This window comes from Mobula birostris, chromosome 10 (assembly GCF_030028105.1).
Source record: "Mobula birostris isolate sMobBir1 chromosome 10, sMobBir1.hap1, whole genome shotgun sequence".
NCBI classification, from domain to species: Eukaryota; Metazoa; Chordata; class Chondrichthyes; order Myliobatiformes; family Myliobatidae; genus Mobula; species Mobula birostris.
In genome coordinates, this window is record NC_092379.1 from 75,311,187 (window position 1) to 75,333,409 (window position 22,223).

General features: G+C 38.3%; 1 protein-coding gene across 3 annotated transcripts in view; it reads right to left on the reverse strand.

Annotated features, from left to right (window-relative positions):
• The window catches only part of lrch2 (leucine-rich repeats and calponin homology (CH) domain containing 2), a 174,886-nt gene that overhangs the window by 13,058 nt on the left and 139,605 nt on the right, over positions 1-22,223 (reverse strand). For all 3 annotated transcript variants that reach the window (XM_072270489.1, XM_072270487.1, XM_072270488.1), the window contains 5 exons: positions 19,277-19,327; positions 12,363-12,458; positions 10,202-10,271; positions 6,716-6,828; positions 3,717-3,854 (listed from right to left, as the gene is read on the reverse strand). In XM_072270489.1, the coding sequence (XP_072126590.1) occupies positions 3,717-3,854; positions 6,716-6,828; positions 10,202-10,271; positions 12,363-12,458; positions 19,277-19,327 (468 nt within the window). The remainder of the gene's footprint in view (positions 1-3,716; positions 3,855-6,715; positions 6,829-10,201; positions 10,272-12,362; positions 12,459-19,276; positions 19,328-22,223) is intronic.

The window sequence follows — 22,223 nt, forward strand, 5'->3', positions numbered from 1 at the left end:
TATTCCACATTAACAATATCCAACGGGGTCTTGCAATCACAAGAAAATTGACTAAGACGATCACTCGCTGTTAGACTGCACACTGATGTCTCCGACACCCTTCTGACACAGGCAGTTGTGTCTTCTGCTCCTTCAGTTTTTCTGTCAATAAGTAACTCACTGATGGGGAAGACCTGCAGTACTTAATGTTCTTAGTGTCCAGCAGAATCTTGCAATCATAAAAAATAAATTTAAAGACAATAACTTCCTTAGGTTGACCCTGTAGAAGCTTGTGTGATTGATCACGCCACCATCTTAACGGAAGTAGTACGCAGCAGTGCTGCATTCACTTGGAATTCCAAGGAATAAATGTCTAGTTGCATTTATTGCAAACATTTGTAGTTACAACAACAGCTTCATTTTTCTTTTAACTTGCACCTACTTTTATTACAATAAAGGGATTCTCAATTTAACCAAACCAGCATGCATCACTTTTCGGTCTTGAAAAAAGGCATTTCTTTTGGTCTTTCCTGAAAGGTTTAGGTATCCAAAGTAGTTTAAGTCATTGAGTGGTTAAACATGTATTTGAGAATGATGGGCAAAATCCTGTCATAACTCTAAGGTTATCAGGAACAAGTCAATGACTTACATTCATGAAGTAATTACACAAATTTCCTTGGCTATTTATTGTTTCTATCATTTGGGCTGATGTATTTTATGCAAAGAAAATAAATAATTTCAGATCTCCACATTTAACTACGTCAGATTGGAAACACTGGATTTTACAATGGTCGATGTGATTAACTTTAATGATGTTGAGGCTGTATAAGGTGCTGGTGAGACCTCACTTGGAGTACTGTGGGCAGTTTTGGTCTCCTTATTTAAGAAAGGATGTGCTGACGTTGGAGAGGGTACAGAGAAGATTCACTAGAATGATTCCGGGAATGAGAGGGTTAACATATGAGGAACGTTTGTCTGCTCTTGGACTGTATTCCTTGGAGTTTAGAAGAATGAGGGGAGACCTCATAGAAACATTTCGAATGTTAAAGGGCATGGACAGAGTGGATGTGGCAAAGTTGTTTCCCATGATGGGGGACTCTAGTACGAGAGGGCATGACTTAAGGATTGAAGGGCGCCCATTCAGAACAGAAATGCGAAGAAATTTTTTAAGTCAGAGGGTGATGAATCTATGGAATTTGTTGCCACGGGCAGCAGTGGAGGCCAAGTCATTGGGTGTATTTAAGGCAGAGATTGATAGGTATCTGAGTAGCCAGGGCATCAAAGGTTATGGTGAGAAGGCGGGGGAGTAGGACTAAATGGGAGAATGGATCAGCTCATGATAAAGTGGCGGAGGAGACTTGATGGGCCGAATGGCCGACTTCTGCTCCTTTATCTTATTGTCTTACGGAGACCAATTTTCAGAGCTTATATGTCATACAACACATCAGGAAGCTCAGATATTTAAGCATGTTCACAATTGTGCTTAAGTGGCTGCATATTGATTAATTTGCATAATTTCAAGATTAGAAAGGTTATGACTAAATCATTCCAATTATAGATTCAAATGAAATAAAATATATCATAAGAGATTAGATTAACATTAGTGCAAGGCAAATTTTATGTGAGAAGTGCTTTGGCAAAAAAATGGAATGGAAACAGTTACTGGAAGGTCAGTCAGGTTCACAACACAAGGAGATTTAAGGAGTTCAGGAAGTTATTTTTCCAAAGAAAAGTTTAGCACTCAAATCTAGACCTCCCTTGGGTAATAAAGTACAGTAAAACAAACAAGACAGATAGCAAGTTTTCTAGAACATAAAGCATGAAATAGTATAGAAAGTGTATAAGGGGAAGCATAAAAGCAAAAGGATATTTCAAAGTGCTGTCATGTAAAATCAAAGATGTTTCATTGACACATGAACGTGAAGTGTAGGACCAAACAAAAATTATGTGCTTCGGTAAAGGATGTGGCTAAAATTCGTATTAAATATTTTGAAATCATTTTCACAGAAGTGGGGAGTGATGCTATTATTGCAATTCAAGCTTAAGCTTAAAAACGTAGATGGCAAAAAACATAATGAAAACAGTATTAAGGAATTTATTATGCTTGAACATGAACAAGTTGCATGGCTTTTGTGAATTATGTTCCAATTAGTCAATTTCTCTGATAGAAGTCTCAATTTTTAAATACCTGAATACTAACTGAGATACAGTCTGTAAAGAGGTCCAAAATTACAACACTGCATTCAGAGAAATTGAAGAGCTGTGACTTGCAGGGCTGTATGCATGATATTGGAAAGTGAAATGAAGTTGGGTAGTACATTTTATTGACCAGATTTAAAGTGCCAAAAAAAATACAAACAAGAACTGTAATAGTTAAGAAAGGGTTTAGTTATCAAATCTTAAGGGTGATTTCAGGGCAGGCCAAAATTGACACAATTGAATAAAATGTGAGAAATATAATGTTTTATGAAAATATGTAAGGTATCGAGAGAGTAGATAGAGGAAGATTAGTTTAACTGGTTGGCAAGTGGGTCACAGACTCAGAATGTGCACTTGGGGAAAAAAGAATTTAGAATCTGTTTCTTGAACACATTGTCTACAGGGAATGTTTCCCTGAAGCAAAACTGGAATATTATTTTGAACAGAGTTGGATAAAGACTTTGCTAAGAAAAATATGAAAAGTAAAAGTGATTGATGATGGTTGATGGGTTTAACAACCTTTTTTGCTGAGTCTTTATTCTTTGTGATGTGGGCAAGGACTGAGTTCTCAATTCAGTGCCTGTGCATTTTAAAGTCCAAAATAGCAGGCATCATGGCTTAGTATGGCAACTGCTCTGCCTGAGACCGCAATGAATTGCAGAGGGTTGTGGATACATCACAGAACCCAGCCTCCCCCTCCATGGACTAAGTCTACATGTTCCTGCCTTGGTAAAGCTGATAACATAGTCAAAGATCCCACCCATACCCGACATTCTCCTGTCTCTCCCATCAGGAAAATAATAGAAACATCTGAAACCACGTACCACCAAAGTGAAGGACAGCTTTGCTCTCTAATACAATACTACTGAGCAATCCACTTGCACAACAAGATAGATTCTTGGCCTCACACTAACCTTCTAACCTTGTTGTGGCCTTGGATCTTATTGTATCCCCATGTTGCACTTTCTCTGAAACTAATACTTCATTCTACAATCTGTTATTGTTTTTTTCTTGTATTACCTCTATGTAGTTATTTGACAAAATGATCTGCATGGATGGCAAGCAAAACAAAGTATTTCCATTGAACTTTAGTATATGTAACAATGAACCTATTTACCAAATTAATTGTAGTGGGCTGGGTAGGGGGAAGTATCCAATGTTGTGCCCAGTCAAAAGAGAGGCCAATTTTTTTTTTAAATAGAAAAAAGCATTTCAATATTCCTTTTAGTTTAAAGAGCTTAAACAAAAAATATGTTTCAAGGTAAGGTGACAAAAGGATTTTAAAACTGATGAAGATTGTGGCAAGCTTTACAAGCAATGAAATACTTCTGAAATATATCTGTTATATCATCAGAAACAGCAGTAAAATTAAGCCCCATCAAGCAAATACGGAAATATGAAAAGTTCCCTTTTGCATGAGTTTACAGAAACATTACGACACAGTTCTAACATATATGAAATCTACAATATAAGTATCGGTGGAAAGGATATTAATATCTGTCAGCTATAGCATTTATATTGTCTGTTGACAGACTTACCACGGCTGGTGATGGGACATGGATGCTGGCCACCGATCGTGGACGAATATGATTGGCAAGATGGCACAGTACCACCCCATCCATTAACGCTGCGCCGATGTCTTCTGGCAGAACTACTTTTAATCTTAATTCAAGGTTCTGTTCAAGTGGTGGGAAAGACGTTTATTTCATTTTAAAAGCACTTAATAACAAAACATAGAAAAGAACATGGCAGAGATTACTTTCATTCGTCGTCTTCCTCATTTTTCTCCTCCAATAAGTATTTGGAGCACAAAATGAGAAAATTGATGCAACCATTCAAATTTTTGCAAAGTGCAAATTTTCTTTTATGCAGTTTCAAACAGAACAAGAGTCCGAACCACAAATACTCTAGCTTAAGTTAACAAAATGCAATCAGAAATCCATGATTAGGAGGAATATGAAAACTCTTTTTAAGTTAGGTGAAATGCGCAATAACTTGCAATATTCAAATGAGTGGCCATAATAGAAAATAAAATCATCATGACTTTTGTTACTTTCTGCACAACACGTGTCTGGAATATGCATACTACCAACAGAAAATACAAGCCCTTATCCTGGACTATTTCAATCTTTTATGCCCCCCTCCCCGCCCGCCTGCATTACCACATTACTAGGTGTATACTATGAGGAATCCATTAATATTTTACCTTCAAAATTTCTGATCTTTCCTTCCATTTCTGCCAAAGGGGCATGGGTGAGCTGCTTTGCTTTTTTTTAAAGTAGAAGTGGCAGTGATATTGGAAGGAATGAGTAGTACAAATCAGCTAGTTTCTTTTCTCCTGAATATCTTTAGAAGTGTTTTTGGAGCTATTCTCATGCAACTCGACAGTATTCTATAAGACTCCTGACATATGACTGATGCAGTACTTTGTCATATTGTACATTCAGTCAAACGCTGACTTAATGTGAAGGACAATCAATTCCATCGTGTTAAATTTGCTAACTTTCTTTGATGTAGTCAATAGCTGTTGAAAAATTTGGAGTCTACTGACTCTGAAACAAAAATAATCTGAGCACAAACAGAATATTTACTGATAAGTACTATTAAATATATCATCACAATATTGCCTTCCACGACCTTACTTAGATTATTGCCTCGATTAGATTTATCCTGCTTTGTGTAGACAGGATATTCCTGGGTAATTTTCCACTTTAATTTACTGAAAGCTGTTGCTGCTGTTGTTCTACTGGAATAGAGGCAGCTTTCAGAGTGCAGATCTTTCCCACAGGCACTGCTCATACTTGTAAGTACTGCTGTGCATCTGTAATAGTGAACTGGTGAGGTCAAAGCAAAATATCTTTCTGTTTAAGATTAGTATCCTAATGCCTGTGCCAAAATCTAATACACCATATACATGCTTCAGGACTTGGTCAGTAATATTAACGCACTTTTTCCGCCAGATATTTAAACCTCGCCTTCCTGCCGTCAGTGCTTCATTTAAATGGTATTTAGAATTCTGATCTACCAGTCTGAGAAATGGGGGGAGGGGGAAGGTTATTGGATGCTTCCTTTTTCCGAATCTGACCAAATGCTATCATTTAATTACTGGGAGTAGCATTTATTTTGAGATTCATTGCTGAACAGGCCCTTTTGGCCCAATGAGCCACGCCACCCAGCAACCCACCTATTTAACCCCAACCTGATCACAATTTACAATGCCCAATTAACCTACTAACTGGAATGCCTTTGGACCAGTTGAGGAAACCAGAGCACCTGGAGGAAGCCCATGCAGTCACAGGGAGAATGTACAAACTAGTGGTGCTGGAGTTGAACTCCGAGCTCCAACTCTCTGAGCGGTAATAGTTTTGCGCTAACCACTATACTACTGTGGTGCCTTTGATGCAACTCCATGAATGATGCTGTGTATCAATTCTCAATCTTGTTATCAACCTTGATAATCACCACTTTACACTGTCCACTTCTCACTCATTTATAAGCTACATTTTCAATGAATCTAATTTTAGCCCAGATAAAATGCCACTATGTAATGTATTAACCTCCACTGCATTATAACTAATTAGTATAAATTAAAGAGACACGAGGTACAGATCAACAGTATTCTAACTGAATAACAATTGTTGATCTGTTACAAATAAAGCAGCAATTAGGCCATTTAGTCTGGTTCACCATTCAATGTCATCATGCCCTAACCAAAGGGTCCTGAAGGGCTTTGACAGAATATGCATTGAAATTTCCTTTGTTGTGGAAGAATCTAGAACTAGGGATTACTGTTTCAGAATAGTTAGATTGAGATAGATGAGGCTTTTTTTATGTCAATGATTTGTTATGTCCTTGGAAATGCTTCCACCGAGAATGATGGAAGCAGAATCTTTGAAAACTTTTAAGCAGGGATGGATGGGAACATGGAGTTGAGGTTCTAGTCATGCTATTAAATACAGAAGCATTGTGTCCTCCTCCGAATAGGCATACAGCTATGCATGCAAATCTGTGCTCCATTTCCCTTACCACTTTGATTAACAAAGATCTGAGAAAACTTTAAAATTAATTTAACTAATTAAAAACATCCATCAACCTTTGATGAGCAAACATTTCCAACTATATACTTGATATATGTTGGCCTTAATCCTTAAAGATGTACACCACTCAACTAATTGAAAAGGTTTCTTCACCATCACCAGATCATCACCCCTTAATACCTTAAACATTTCAACTAAATTGCCTTTCACCCTTCTAAATCAGAGTGAATAATTTGATTAAGACCCTTGCAGATTTCCAGGTAAAAAACCACTCGGTTTGCTATAGCACAATTTCTGTCACTAGTACTCTAGATCCCCAGATTTTGTAAAAAAAAATCAATTTATTAGTCTTGTCAATTACTATTTTCGATAGAAGTCTTAACAATATCTATATAGACTAACATTTCTTTGGATTTCACCCTTTAAAAAAAATTTCTGTAACTAAATGATTCTACTTAGTTGCTAATTTTGTAATATTGGTAAGTTCGAGCAGTTTTTACCTGCTTAAGCTGCCTAATTTGTTCCAATTCTTCTCTTAGGTGTTCCATCTTCCTTCGAATAGTAAATCCTGGGTCCATAGCTCCAAATTCCTGACGAGGTGGACGGGTGAAAGCTGTTAACATAATTTTAAAAAGCCACAATCAGCTGATATCTTGGGACATAAGCAATGACAGCCAGAACTGTATACTGCGTCATTGTATTACATTTTGCTGAGTCTGTCCAAATGCTCAAGAGGCAGGGTTCCATGGCTCACTTTAAGTACATTGTTCAAGTAACTAGAGGTGATACTGACAGCAACAGCATTGGTGAGATCATCTAGAGTGAGTAAGAAATGTGTTCCATGAATGATGGAGTGGAGGCAAGGCCTAGAGGCTGCATTAAGATTGGAGGAACCATAGGTTTGTTGAGGTATAAAATAAGTGCTGTAAAGAAAGGATGGACATTTTAATAGGGGCCATTAAGGTCAAAATGCAGGTTTGCTGAGCACCTGACTTCAGTAAGAAGGGCAAGTAGTGATAAGGTAAAGTGTTTCTTAGTTTTCCCTTTCGTAGGAGGGAGAAACTGGGTATAAAGGTTATGGAGGGTAGGGGGAGTATTATATTTCTCCTGCAGTATGTGGGAGATCAGGGAAATTACAAAGTCCCTGGTGAATACATCTGTCAGAAGTGTGCCAAGCTATAGTTCCTGTCCAGACCGCAGAGCTGCTGAAGCTGTGGTTGGCCTCACAATGGAACATCCGGGATGTGAAGAATGTGGTAGATAAGATGTTTAGTGAACTAGTCATGCCCCAGGTATAGAAAGAGGAGATGGGTAAAAACATGTAAGAGCAGGTAATTTAGAAGACCTCTTGGTCATGTCTTTTTCAGACTGGTATACTGTTACGAATACAGTTGGCGGGGGTGGGGGTGGGCAGATGATGGCTTTTCAGAGGAAAGTAGCAGTAACCAACAAGTTTGCGGCACCACTGTTGGCACTGATTCACAGCTGGGAAAGGAAAAGACAAGGCGCACATTAGTGAAGGAGAGTTGGTGAGAACAGACAGGAATTTGTGTGGCTCAGATTGAGACTCCAGAATGGCCTGTAGCTTCCTTCATGCCAGGGCTAAGTATATCCTAGTACAGGCACAGAACATTCTGCAGGGAAGGGAATAGGCAAAGGAAGGAATAATTTAGATAGAAAGAGAAAGAAAATCCTGCAGAGTGAATTTAGAGAGTTAGTCAGGATATTAAAATGTAGGGTCTTTGGTGTCCACCACAGGATTACTCCTTATGCCACATGCTGGTGAGGGTAAAAATAGGAAGATAGAATAGATGAATGTGTGGCTTAAGAGCTGGTGCAATGAGGAGGATTTCAAGCTCTTCTGGGTCAGGTAGGACCTATACAAGTTTTAAGTCACATCTAAACAGGAAGGGAACAAAATCCTTGCAGGGAGTTTTGATTACGCAGGCAGGAAGTTTTAAACTAACTTGGCATAGGTTTGGGAAACTCAGTAGCAGTGCAACAGGTGGGAAGTTTGACACAAATCTAAAATAAATCACTGAAGTTCAGTGGGCAGAACCGACAGAGGCAGGTAACAGATTGAGCGGGGACACAGACTCATATGCATTTACTTTAACAAAAGGAGCTTTATGAGAAAGTCACATTAGAGAGCATGGGTCCGAACTATTTTTTTATGCCATGGACCAATACTATTAAACAAGGAGTCTGTGGATCCTAGGTTGGGAACCCCTGCTCTAGACCACAGATCAGCACGTTGAATTATGATATTATTCTAAGTACTGAGACATGGATGACTGGTAGTTTAATCTGCTGGTGTGATAGACAGGTGTAAAAGAGAAGGGAAGTTCATGCAACACACAAAGTTGCCGATGAACGCAGCAGGCCAGGCAGCATCTCTAGGAAGAGGTACAGTCGACGTTTCGGGCCGAGACCCTTCGTCATGCTTCTGATTATGGAGAACACCACACTGGTATGCAGGGAGGATGTCTTGCAGGGGTCATCAAATATGCCATTGGGGCACAACTTAATAAGAGAGGGACAATCACTTGGCTGGGGTTATACAATAGGCCTACAAAGTTCAGCAACAATTAGAGAAGCATATGTAAACAAATCACAACAAGATGTAAAGGCAATACAGTTGTAATAGTGAGGGATTATAACTTTCCCTATATTGACTGGAATTGCTTTGGGGCGTAAGGTTTAGATGGGGCAGAATTTGTAGGTGCATTTAAGATAGCTTTTTCAGACCATATGTATATTGCCCTACCAGAAAAGGAATTGTACTTGACCTTGCCTCACAAAATAAAACTAGACTTTGCTCTTTCAAGCAACACACATCAAATTTGCTGGTGAACGCAGCAGGCCAGGCAGCATCTCTAGGAAGAGGTGCAGTCGACGTTTCAGACCCTCGGCCTGAAATGTCGACTGTACCTCTTCCTAGAGATGCTGCCTGGCCTGCTGCGTTCACCAGCAACTTTGATGTGTGTTGCTTGAATTTCCAGCATCTGCAGAATTCCTGTTGTTCTTTGCTCTTTCATATTTGATTTAGCATTGAACTCATCCATTCTGATTTATATTTCTTTTTCCATTCTGGTGTTATAATCCTTCAATATTGTGATACTCAAATGATTTCCCTGTTTACTCAGAACCTTAAGATTCAATTTTCCTAGCAGCGATGCCATCAGTTCGTACTTTCAGTAATTAGGACACAAAAACTTGAAAACCTAAATATGCAAGAACATGAGTAATAATTTGGCCAGGAGCTTTGGGTAGTTAGCGACAGCAAATTACAGACCATAATCTATTAGGGACATTTTTGAGTAACTTAATGAAGTTTTCAATGTTGTATTCAAGTATAAACATGTTTTCCTGTGGATATACTTTGTTTTATTAAAGATTAACATCAACCACATTTTATAGGTAAGAACAGCAAAAGTTCTGCCAGATCTACATGCTGTCATGTTTTGTAGTACAGTATTGTCATTATCATTCTACCATTTTTCCACAATGAAACTGCAAATACAAAAACTAAACATTTTCTATTTAAATTCAATTCATAAATGAATCTCTGAATGCTAGAGAATACTTCTGTTTAAGTAAAAAGCAATATTTCAAATTGGGATCCTTAAATGGAACTTCAGTTCTCCTATATTTGGAGTTATTTGTTTGAATTATCTGCAGGATCTTTGTGAACCAGCTAAGAATTTGCCCACACTGATAATTTATTGACTGCGGCTTTCTAAGCTGTCCTAGATCTTCAGATATACAGCTCACTTACGTATATTGAAATTCTGAACAGACGTCATTCTATTAAATGATAAAATGATGGTGATAACCATATGTACTGATGCATCAAAATTGCCGACAAGTTCTTTGTGCAGATCTTACAGACGAATTTCTAACCTCAGTATTTATACATACCAATGTAAAGCTCAACAATATGGGCCACGACAAGAGAGTTTCAGAGTGAATATCACATGACTTACCAGATCGAGGTTTGAGGCCAAAAGGTACTGCTGAGGGTGGTGTGGAGAAGGCAATGAACCTACTTTCCTCCTGTGACAGAATACAATAAATTTTAACCAACATTTCTTTATGTCAAAAGTTTATGTCCAAAGCTTGCTAAGTCAAATGCAATTTAAAAAGTTACTTACTGAAATTTCTAATTGTACACAAATTTATTTTCAAACCCACCTCCTTCAAACTATTTATTCAATTGTAGTGAGTACTGGATCTATCATATCCAATGAATATATAAAAGCACAACTACTTTTTAAATAAGTGGCAAAATAGCATCAATTTAGTAATTTAAAGCTCCTCAAATTCAAGCCATAAAGGTCAATTGTTATACTGCTTCAGTAGTTAAGATTTTCAAAGAGAGCCAATCCTAATCTGATGTATACCAAACCATAAGAAGCGCAAGGGCATTATTTCTAAAATTGCTTTCAATTATCACCTAATATTTTTAAAAAAATAGTCAAATCAAATGCTGTTTTCTAATAGAGTGGATTTCAGTTAATCGTGCCTAAAGTTAATCAGGGTAGCCGCTTATTTGGGACAACTTTTAAAGACCTCTTAAAGAAGAAAATAGCTGGGATTCCCTTCATTGGGATACTACACCGCTTAACTGGGAGAGGAGACTTGCTGAATAGCTTCTAACTAGTGTCAGTTGTGTGCACCTGAGTGGCCGTTAGACAATCCTTACAGCAAACCATTTTTAAATCGTGTCAGTTGCATGTATTTATGTTCAAAAAGCAGTGATTTTTGTCACAAATAGTTGGTGAGAAATAAGCAGCAAGACAATTTAGAACTGCTTAGCTCACTATGGTTTCAAGTATTTAGGCTTGGAGATGCCAGAAACAATCAGGAGTGAAAATGAAATGATTTCACTACTTCAAACAAGTTAGGACTATGAAGAATTTGAAAGCATGGACAATCAGCTTGAATGTTACAATGAAAATGAAGATTTGGAGGATGTATTGTATGAAGGCAGTCTGACACCTGCACTAGGATTTGCATTGATTTTGTTCAGTACATTCAAAAGAACATGGCAGCATACACCGGATAAATTCTTCCATTGTTAACTGATAGGAACTAATACAGTTTTATGGTACTATAGCAGTATTGGCAATGTTCTCATTTGTTACTCAGTTAAACAGTGGTTTGTCCTTTTTTTTATATCTTTCTAACCATTCCCATGAAACTTCAGCAAATTCACGCAGCTGCTTAGTTGCACCAAAATATACTGGTCCTGATGTGTCCCAATTAACCAGCATTCACTGTATACCTCAGGAAGGTAACAGTTATCTGTCAAAAATCTAACTATGGAAACAGAAATTAAATAAATGTGGAATTTGCTGCAACACCCAGACTTACTCACATTGTGACTTTCTGTTTGATACAGATACAGCAATTGTAAGCAACCGGTCAATTCAAACCTGCAGGCACTCACTCAATAACTGAAGGGCAGCAATAGGGGTGAGTGCTGTTACCTCTCAACTCCAGCTAGCTGCACTGACTCTGACCTTGTGCTGTGTCGATGTGGTGCTGGCACGTGCACCTCGTGGCCATAAGGGATTTCAGTGGGTGCTCTACTTTCCTTTACCATTTAAAAAAAAAAGTGCTGATGGATTAACAGGCTAATGTATGATAGCCTTCAGTACACATAGCAAAAGTAAAGTTGATGGACAAATCAGAGTTGCAGGACTATAAGAAATAGAACAGGGAAAGGGACAGATGGATTTGGTCTGCTGGGAATCTGCATGGACACGGCAATCAAATTGTGTTCCTCTTTATCATAATAACTAATTTCTAGATGAGACCTGACAGCACTCTTGTCTATGCCTATAAACACTGCAGGGAAGTGTCACAATTCATGGACGGGATGAAGACCATCAAATGTGCTTTAGACTTCTTCCAATACAATTCTTGTTTGCTCTGCATATTAACAAGCATGTAAAACAATGAAGCTTCTAATCATAAACTATTTCAAATCTATATCGATAAACCATTCATGGAAGATAAGGATGTTCCTGCAGTTAGAAATGTAGAACATGTAAAATTAAAACACAATAATCATACACAAATGAATGGAAGCAGAATATTCAGAAAGGCAAGATGGTAAATGTATAAATGCAGTAACAATACCTCAAAAGATTGGCTACGTATAACCTGGACAGAAGGGGAAGAAGATGTGATCTGAACAGGTGATGTCGAAGGCATGGATGTAGTTTCAATATCTGACTGCAAGGGTGAAAACAAATGTGAATAGAATAGAATAATTTGGCATTTGAGCAAAACGCTAGACACAGTATGCTCCAAACACATTATTCCATTCTTAAAATATCCAAAAATCATTTGGTAGCACACTCGTCTTTGTGAGAAATGACCTTGAACACAAAAATCTAGTCTGCTTTTCAAATATAATATTGAGAGCAATGCTGCCTTATAGGAACTCCAAGATCCCACTGCAGTGATCCAATGGAAGATTATTTTGAAGATATTAGGGGAGTTGTCCATGTCCTAGCAAGCATTGACTTCCAAATCAACATTAAAAATATTTACTTATCACTGAAGCATTTGACATATACAAATCAGCAGTGCATTTTAGTCATCATAAAATTACTTTTTCAGTCCTACTTCAATAAATTCTGAGATTATGATAAACATTAATGAAAGAATCATTCTGTATCAAAAGAAAAATCTGAAGGAAGTAACAAAAGAAATTATTCTAACCCATTTCCTTTCTACATTGAGATCTGCCATCTCACATCTCTACATCAGGAGCTGCAAAATAATAAAATTGCTCAAAGAACTGGAGTTGATATTTCCTGTCTTCAGAAAAGACTAATTAACTACCATCTTAATACTCTTCAACAACGTATGATATTCAACATGGAAAAGCTCGCATTATACACTGCAATCAATTCTGTCAACTCAAGAGGCTTTTGCTACAACTCATGTTAAATGAAGGTGGTAAGTCATCAATAATTTGCTGAACTTAAATTAAAATTCATTTCACCAAAATTAAATCAATATTTTGTATTTATGTGCAAATATGATCACTGACCAAATTCAAGTTGGGTAAGATGCTTTATCAAGACAAAAGGACTGTCTATACCTACATAAGGGGTTATTAAATTTGCTTAACCTGCAGTTTCAGTTGACTACTAAAACATGCTGCATCTTCCATTCGCCTCAATGCCAAAGATGGCACAGTGCCACAGCTAGTAAGTTCAGCCCTGACCTCCACTGTTATCTGAAAGGAGTTTGCACATTCTCCCTGTAACCCCATAGGCTTCCTCTGTGTGTTACCATTTTCCTCCCACATTCCAAAGATATGCAGATTGTCATATTAATCGTTCACTGTAATGTGTCCTTAATGTGATTTTAAGTTATAGAATGTGGGGGCAGTAATTGGGAATCCACGGGGAATTAAAATAATACTGATTAGTCTAGGGTTAGTGTGGGTCATAGACTGCGACTTGAGTGACCTATTTCCTTGCGGTGTATTTCATTAACCTGACAGAAGAAAATAGCCTGATGCAGGGTTTAAAGCAAAATTGTTGATAATTTTTACCCCCCAAGTTACTCGACTCCTGAGTTCCTCCAGCAGGTTGTTTGTTGCTCCATATTCCAGCATCTGCAGTCTCATTTCTCCATAAGAAAATAACTTGCATGATTGGCAACTCATTCATCACTCTAAACATTCATGCCTTTTATTACCAACACACTTTGGAATAACTACAAAATACAATTACTCGCGTAGGGTACCAGGCACAACAATTCCTAGACTTCTGTAGCCTTCCACAAAGGACACTGGCAGCAAATCCATGGGAACACTTAGCACTTGCAGGATTTTCTATATGTCATACACCATATCAAACTGGCCTGAAAATATAACGTCACTTCTTAGTTGTTATTGGGCCAAAACTGTACAAGTTCCTAGCCAACAGCATTTTGCTAATGCCTTTAACAGAAGGTTCAAGATAGGAGTTCAACACTACCAAGAGCAATTTGGGATGGCCTTGCCAGTGACGCTTCATCCTGAAAATAATCAATTAAAAAAAAGAATGATACAGTTCACAACTTGAACCGTAGTCTTCTTGAATACACTGCACAACTTGGCCAAACCATGCTTTGACCAGCCATCCTTCCGACTCTGCTTTTACTTCTATCCATGTTTCTTCATTTAACCACAGTAACTCTTTTGCATATTTATGCAGCCTTAAATACACCAATATTATTTGCCTTATTTATTTCTTGTGGTACACAATTCTCATCCTCTCAACCGTAAGGTACAAAATTAGAGATGACCAGAAAATGGCCTGACGCAGGTTGGGAGACCATTTCGCTGAACACCTATGCTCTGTCTGCTAGAGAAAGCAAGATCTCCCAGTGGCCACACATTATAATTCCATGTCCCATTCCCATCCTGATATGTCTATTCACAGCCTCCTCTATTGTCAAGATGAAGCCACACTCAGGTTGGAGAAACAACACCTTATATTGTCTGGGTAGCCTCCAAGCTGATGGCATGAATATTGACTTCTCTAACTTCCATTAATGCCCCACCTCCCCTTCACACCCCACCCCTTATTTATCTATTTTATATATTTTTATTTTTCCCTTTTTTTCTCCCTCTGTCCCTCTCACCCCCCGGGCTCCCCTCCCCCCACTTCTCTTTCTCCCCAGGCTTCCCATCCCATGATCCTTTCCCTACTCCAGCTCTTAGATCCACCCCTCCCCTCCTGTCTTCTCCTATCATTTCAGATCTCCCCCTCCCCCTTTCAAATCTCTTACTAGCTCTTCTTTCAGTTAGTCCTGACGAAGGGTCCCGGCCCGAAACATCGACTGTACCTCTTCCTATAGATGCTGCCTGACCTGCTGTGTTCACCAGCATTTTTTGTGTGTGTTACAGGGTTTTGATTTGGTTTTGCTCATAAGTGGAAACTTTTGACTATCCCTCAGTACCTTGTATAACTTTAACTATCTAAGACTTTCCTTTTGAGGAGACTCTCAGCCTGTTCTTCCATTTCTGACAGGTAAAACCTTGTAAAACTTTTTTGCATTCTTGCCAATTCCCTAAGAGTCCTTATAATATAAGAAATGCATATATATCTACAAATGTAGTTAGTCAAAAAGCTTCAAAGGTTCATTTTATTATCAAAATATATCACTCTGAAATCCTTTAATTCTCCGGGTAGCCACGAAACCAAGAAAGAAAAGAAGGTAAAACAAACTGTATAAATTACAGATCATCAGCATCTGTAGAGAGATGTAAGAGTTCAAAAGACACAAGAAAACAAATGTAACTAAACAGAGTGATGACAAAATGCAAACATTTCCAATAGTGGAGAAACCAGGACAATAGCGGTGATGTCAGTACTGATGGGGAGATCTAAGGGAGTTAAGGGAGACAGACTTGAGGCTTGTTCCAATTTCTCTGTTGGCATAAATTGAGGGATACAGACCAGGCCACAACCAGATAGAGGAAAAATTAGAAGTTTAAGATGTTACAAATTTAGTATGACTTTGATATCGAATAATTGGACAACTTAAGAAATAAACCCCAATGTTTAGTTAATTCATGTAATTGCCTTTTTAAAAAATCTGTTGTGACTTCTCGTGGCTCAAGAATTTTCAGTTTGTATTGTTTTCTTTCACATTCCATTCAGTTGCTTATTTTCCATACAATGGTGTGATTTACTTTTTTTTTCCCTACCAAAATTTAAAACAGGCCCATGATTACATATATTTCTATCCTGTACGTTTATTAATGTCATGTGGTGTGCTGCATGTGGTCCAACCTTCACAAATTTCAGCTATCTACATACTTGGCCCACATAATCTCAACTCAATCACTTCCATTTCAGTATGAAAATGTCCTAACCATTTCAATCTTTTTTCTTGGCCAAAATTCTCTAGTCTTGCAAATACCCTCAAATCTCAGAAGAACATTAAATAAAGCATTTACAAGTAATTTACCCTCTGCTTTCATTCTGTGAATTTACTCTGATGGAAAAACAACAAAAGTGTTTTTACATAAATCAAAGTTAAATGCAGGTACGGCAGCGATTATGAAATCAAGCAGCATAATGACTTTTGTTGTAAGAGTTTTGAGACAAGAATAATGGTGTTTTACTACAGTTATAAAGGATTCTGTTTTTTTTTAAATCTCAGCACCACCTTCTTGCTCTAACTTTATCAGGCTCCACAGCTCCTGGACAGACAATTCGAGTCATTTTATTCTGTGTGAAGAAATTTCTTCTCACCTTGGTCTTGAGTAGCAAAATTTTATTTTGAGATTGTAATCCCTGGTTCCTGACACCCTAAACAAGGGAACCTCATCTTCACATTTTCCCTGTGAAGCCCCATAAAATTTTGAATGTTTCAGAGAGGTCACCTTCTTGTCTTCAAGACTTTGGTAACAATGCCAGTGTGCTCATGTCAAAAATTCCTGACTTATGGACACACAACACATACCAATGAACTCCCACAAATTAGTTTATTAATTTCTAATTATAGATAAATAAATTTGAATATTATTGATATATAATTTTGAACTTTCTCCTTTTCCCCCCAAAATCCAATGGAGTTTTACTTTACCAGCAACTCAACCTGATCAGAGTTTGCTAAAAGCTACATCACTACATCAATTCTCATGGCTACTTTCTCAGAAATTCTGATGTTACTTAGAGAAAACATTTTATTCAATGCATGCCAATTGCTCCTGATTAATCCATACTTTCCTAAATGACAAATGGTCCAAGCAATTTAGAATTCTTTGCAGTAATTTACCCTCCTCCAAGATTCGGGTGATTAGCTTGTAGCAACTAACTATTCTTCTTTTATTCTGTACAGAATAAAAGTTCCCTGTTACTCCAGCACTATACTTAAATATGGAAGGATGGGAAAGAACGGATAGAATGATTTCCTTGATTTAATCTGTGAGAACTGCACCTGGCTACAGCTCCTGACAAACTGGGTCAAGCAAATGAAGAAGGCTGACATACTCAAGATCATCCAGAGTGCTGAGAGCATCATAATAATACTTTTACTGAAGTGATCACACCTAAGTTGCATTAGATACATGTGTGTGACCACCAGGAAAAGCAAGGAGAGTAAGCAGACAATGCAGGGCTGTTCTGTAACTATTCCCCTCACTAACAGATAAAGCTCATTGTATACTACTGTGGGGATGACACTGAAGGGTTAGCAACTCTAAGCAGTTGTCTTAATGGACAACTCTAAGCAGTTGTTGAACTTTATCAAGGGGGTGAGCAAATAGCCAGAAGTCATTGTACACACTGGTACAGATGATGTGGGATAAACAAGGGATGAGATCCTGCCCGAGTGTAAGTAGTTAAGCAGGACCTTGAGGGTAGAGCTCTCTGGGTTGCTCCTAATACCATGTGCTTGTGGGGTCAGAAATAAAAAGGCAGGCCAGATAAATGCATTACTGAAGAATTGCAGCAAGGTGCAGAAATTTAGGTTCTTTGATCATTTATAATTTCTTTTGGGGTAGAGATAACTGTACAAGACAAATGGGATGCACTTGAACCAGAAAAGGGACCAATATCCTTGCAGGGAAGATTGAGAGTCCTGCATAGGAGGGCTTATACTAAACTGGCAAGGATGTTAGACTGTGAGCAGGAGCAAGTCATGGGATAAAGCAAGAACAGTGAGAGCGAGTTTAGTAATCAAGATTGCCAGGGGCATAGTTAAGGGAGGGAAAATAATACTCAGTTAAATGCATTTATTTCAATGCATGATGCTTAACAGGCAAGGTGCAGAAACTCAAAGCATGAATAATCTATAGGGCTGGGACGTTACAGCAATAACAAAAGCATGGCTGAGAAAGGCAAGATACAGATGTTACAGGTGTAACAGAGATACAGGTAAGTGAGGAGAGGTATCATCTTTTTGATAAGGAAGACTGCAACAATAGAGCTTAGACACAACATTCGGGGTATTGTTCAAGAGGGCCATTTGGATATAACATGGAAACTACTGAACTATAGACCCCCTTCCCCAAGAGTGAACAAGAAATTTAAAAGATTGTGGAGATATTGCTGATGGCTGTAAGAATAACAGGATTGTATTACAGAGAGATTTTAATTTCCCTGGTATTGACTATGAAAGGCCTGAACAAGCTGGAAATTGTGAAATGTGTCCAGGAAAGCTTCCCGGCTCAATATACAGAGGGCTCTATTTGGGAGGGTGTAATACTGAATTTCCTCTGAGGGGATGGTGCAGGGGCAATTTAGCTTTAGTTTTAAGATAGTGATGATAAAGGATAGGATGGGCCACAGGTTAATTTGGGGGGAATTTGGTAGGATCAAGCAGAAGTGGATTGGATGAGCCGGTTTAAAGGAAAAGCAACTAATGGCAAGTGGGAGGCTTTTAAGAGTGTGATATCAAGAATCCAGGGACTGCATGTTCCTGTTAGGGTGAAGGCTAAACCTAGCAAGTTTAGGGAACCCTGGTTGATCAAAGACACTGAGGTGCAGATCTATAAAAAGGAAGCATACACTCTTCGAAGAGGTAATCAAAAGATGAGGTTAGAGCAGTGGGTGTTGTCCATTTGGACTTTAGCAAGGCCTCTAACATGGTCCCACATGGCAGGCTGATCTGGAAGGTGAAGCCCCATAGAATCCAGAGAGAGCTAATAAAATGGATTCAAAATTGTCTCAGGAGGTAGGAAGCAGAAGGTAGTTATTGAAGATTGTTTCTCTGAATGGTGTTCGATAATTAAAGGTGTGCCACAGAGGTCAATGTTGGGACTCTAGTTATTGATTATTGCCTCTCCTACATTTTATATCTCCCTGATTTATAAGGTGTACATCATTCCCTTGACCTAAGAGACTTAAATTCACATCTTCTACCCAAATTTATTTGTTGGTTGCCCTCTATCTATGAAGATTGGGTTTTTCCTGATTGTTATTTCACCATTTTTCCACAACCTCTGTGGTTTAATTTTCACTTTCAGCTTCACTGTGCACTTTCCATTCAACTTTCTGCAGTATAGTCATGAAAGATGTGAAATTAGAAACCCATACCTCATTTTCATATGCAAATTCCTCTTTATTCTTTTTTGAAGATTTTAGCTGCTGAACAAAAGTACGACAGATGAGTTAACTTAGAATGCTGCTCATTCAGTAACATTTTGGTTAATAAAACATACAAAGTAGATTACAGTACTTCAAAAATAAATTACTCATGAAACATACCAGGATTCTTATGAATTGGACTATCTAGGAAATTTACAAAAATATTGCAATACAGCAAGACAGATAACTCTGGGACACAACACACACAAAATTCCAGCATCTGTAGATTTTCTCCTGTTTTGTCCTGGGAGATAACACTTCCTTCTACAACTGAATCCTTGACTGCTTGACTATCAGAACACAATCAGTAAAAATAAGCAACATCACCTCCACTACAATTACCCGCAACATTAATGCCCTGCTACCTACTTTAATCCCTATACATTCATGACTGTGTGCTAGACTCTGCTCGATCACGATCTACAAGTTTACAGAAGACACCACTGTATTGGCCAATTCTCAAATAATAATGGTTTGGGACAAAGAAGGAGTTTGAGAGCCTACTAACATGGTATGATGACATCAATCTTTCCCATAATGTCAGCAAAGCCAAACAGCTAGTTATTAACTTCAGGAAGGGGGCAATGCACACGCTTCTGTGTACATCAATGGTGCTGAGGTTGAAAGAATTAAGAACTTCAAGTATCTAGAAGTAAATTTTACCAATAGTTTGAGTTGGTTCAACCATACAGTACCTTGTAAATGTATTCAGCCCTCAATCCTTCGTTCACACAATTGAGTATCAACCAGAGATGTTGATCAATTTAATGCAGAATTTATATTTGTGAATTACATGCTTCTTTTTTCACAGTAAAATCCAAAAACCAGGGAAAATAATAAAGCATGAAAATTAAAAATTCGGAAACTGAAACATCAGCAGTTCAAAAGTAATCATTCCTCTTTGCTCAGTACTTAGTTATAGCCAGTAGACTTTTTGCACAAGTCTCTATTAGCTTTGCACAACTGATAGGAGCAAAATTTCCCTGTCCCTCCTTGCAAAACTGCTCTAGCTGTGCCAGGTTAGTAGTTGGGGGGGGGGGCGGGGAAGAGACAGGTGGAAGTGGGTGGTGGATAGCAATCTTGAAGTCTTGTCAGAGATGTTCGATCGGGTTAAAATTAGGCCTTTGGCTGGGCCACTCAAGTACATCAATTTTCTTGATTTGAAGTCACTCCATGGTAACTCTGGCAATGTGCTTTGGGTCATTGTCCTGCTGAAAGATGAACTTCCTCCCCAGTTTAAGAATTTTGGCAGAGATTTGCAGGTTTTTATCCAGGATCTCTGTATTTAGCAGCATTCATCTTCCTATCAATCCTGACCAGATTTCCAGTCCCTGATGCTGAAAAGCATTCCTATAGCATGATGCTACTCCGCCATACTTTACTGTAGGAATGGTGTTACCTGGCTGATGTGTAATATTAGATTCGCACAACACATACCGCTTAGTGCTGAGACCAGTAAGTTGCACTTTGCTCTCGTCTGAGCACAAGACCTCCTTCCACATCTTTATAGTACCTTCTAAGTGAAACTTTGTAAAGTCTATATAGGCAAGGATAAGCTTTTTTTTAAAAAAGAAGCCAGGTCTCCTTCCTTGCCACTCTGCCTTAAGTACCCTTTTTGTGCAAGGCCTTAGAGATTGTACAGCCATGAACTTCATCTCCAGTTACAGCCACTGACTTCTGTAGCTCACTCAGTCTGGCATCAAAGTAGCCTCCCTTACTAGTGTATTCTTCTCCAGTGACTAAGTTCAGAGGGGTAGCCTGACCTGGACAGTGTGGTTGTGGCTTCATATTTTTCCCACCTTTCCACGATGGAGTGCACTGAGCTCCGAGGTATTCTCAGTGCAGTACCCTTTCCCAGATTTGTGCTTCTCTACTATCATTTCCCAGACTTGTCTTGAATGCCCTTCTGTTTTTATTTTGCTTTTGGTCTGTTGAAAATCGACCATACTGTTGGACTTAACAGAGAGAGGGGGTATTTATTCTCATGAATTCATTGAAAACAGGTGATCCTCCAATTTTCTACATCAACAGATTGGGAGCGTTGGTTAGGTAACAAAGAATTGCATTTGTGGAAAGTTAGCATTGTAATTACAAAGGGGATGAATAGTTCTTCAGCCTCACAATTGTGGTTTTAAATTTTAAGTAAACTGTTGCCAGGTTTTGGAATTGTTCTTTTAATTTGGCATGATGCATAATGTTTTGTGTATTAGCTCAAAAATATTCTACTTCAATATATTTTAAACTAAGAAAATAAGACAGTAAAATGTGAAAATAGTTGTGGGCGCTGCATACCTTTTCAAAGCACTGTACATGACATGGCAAAAAAGGCACCAGCATGTCCCTGTTGAACTTTACCAATTTTTTGAAACACACCACAGAAAACATCCTATCTGGATGCATCTTGGTTTGGTATGGCAACTGCTCTGCCCGAGACGGCAAGAAACTGCAGAGAGCTGTGGACACAGCATCACATCTACTTTTTCATGACCTTACACTTTGTCTGCCTGCACTATCTCTGTAACTGTAGCACTGTATTCTGCATTGTTATTGTTTTCCCATGAACTACCTTAAATGGTGCTGGAGATATAGCATGGAATTAGGCTTTTTGCAGGGGAAGAATACATTCTTACTTTGGGACCACTGGTTCTTGACAGAGCAGCATGGTTAACAACATTGCAGACAGCTTCTAATGCCCCATTAAAATTTTGCAAGTATGAATATGATCATCTAAAGTCAAAAGCACAGACCCAGTTTGCTTAATTTCTCTCATACACCAAACCAGGAATCAATCTGCAAGAGAGAACTGGCCGATGCATGATGTTCTACATGTGACCCCACCATGGTAAGATCACTATAATCTTGCACTGAAATCAATTCACTATAAAGATGAACATAT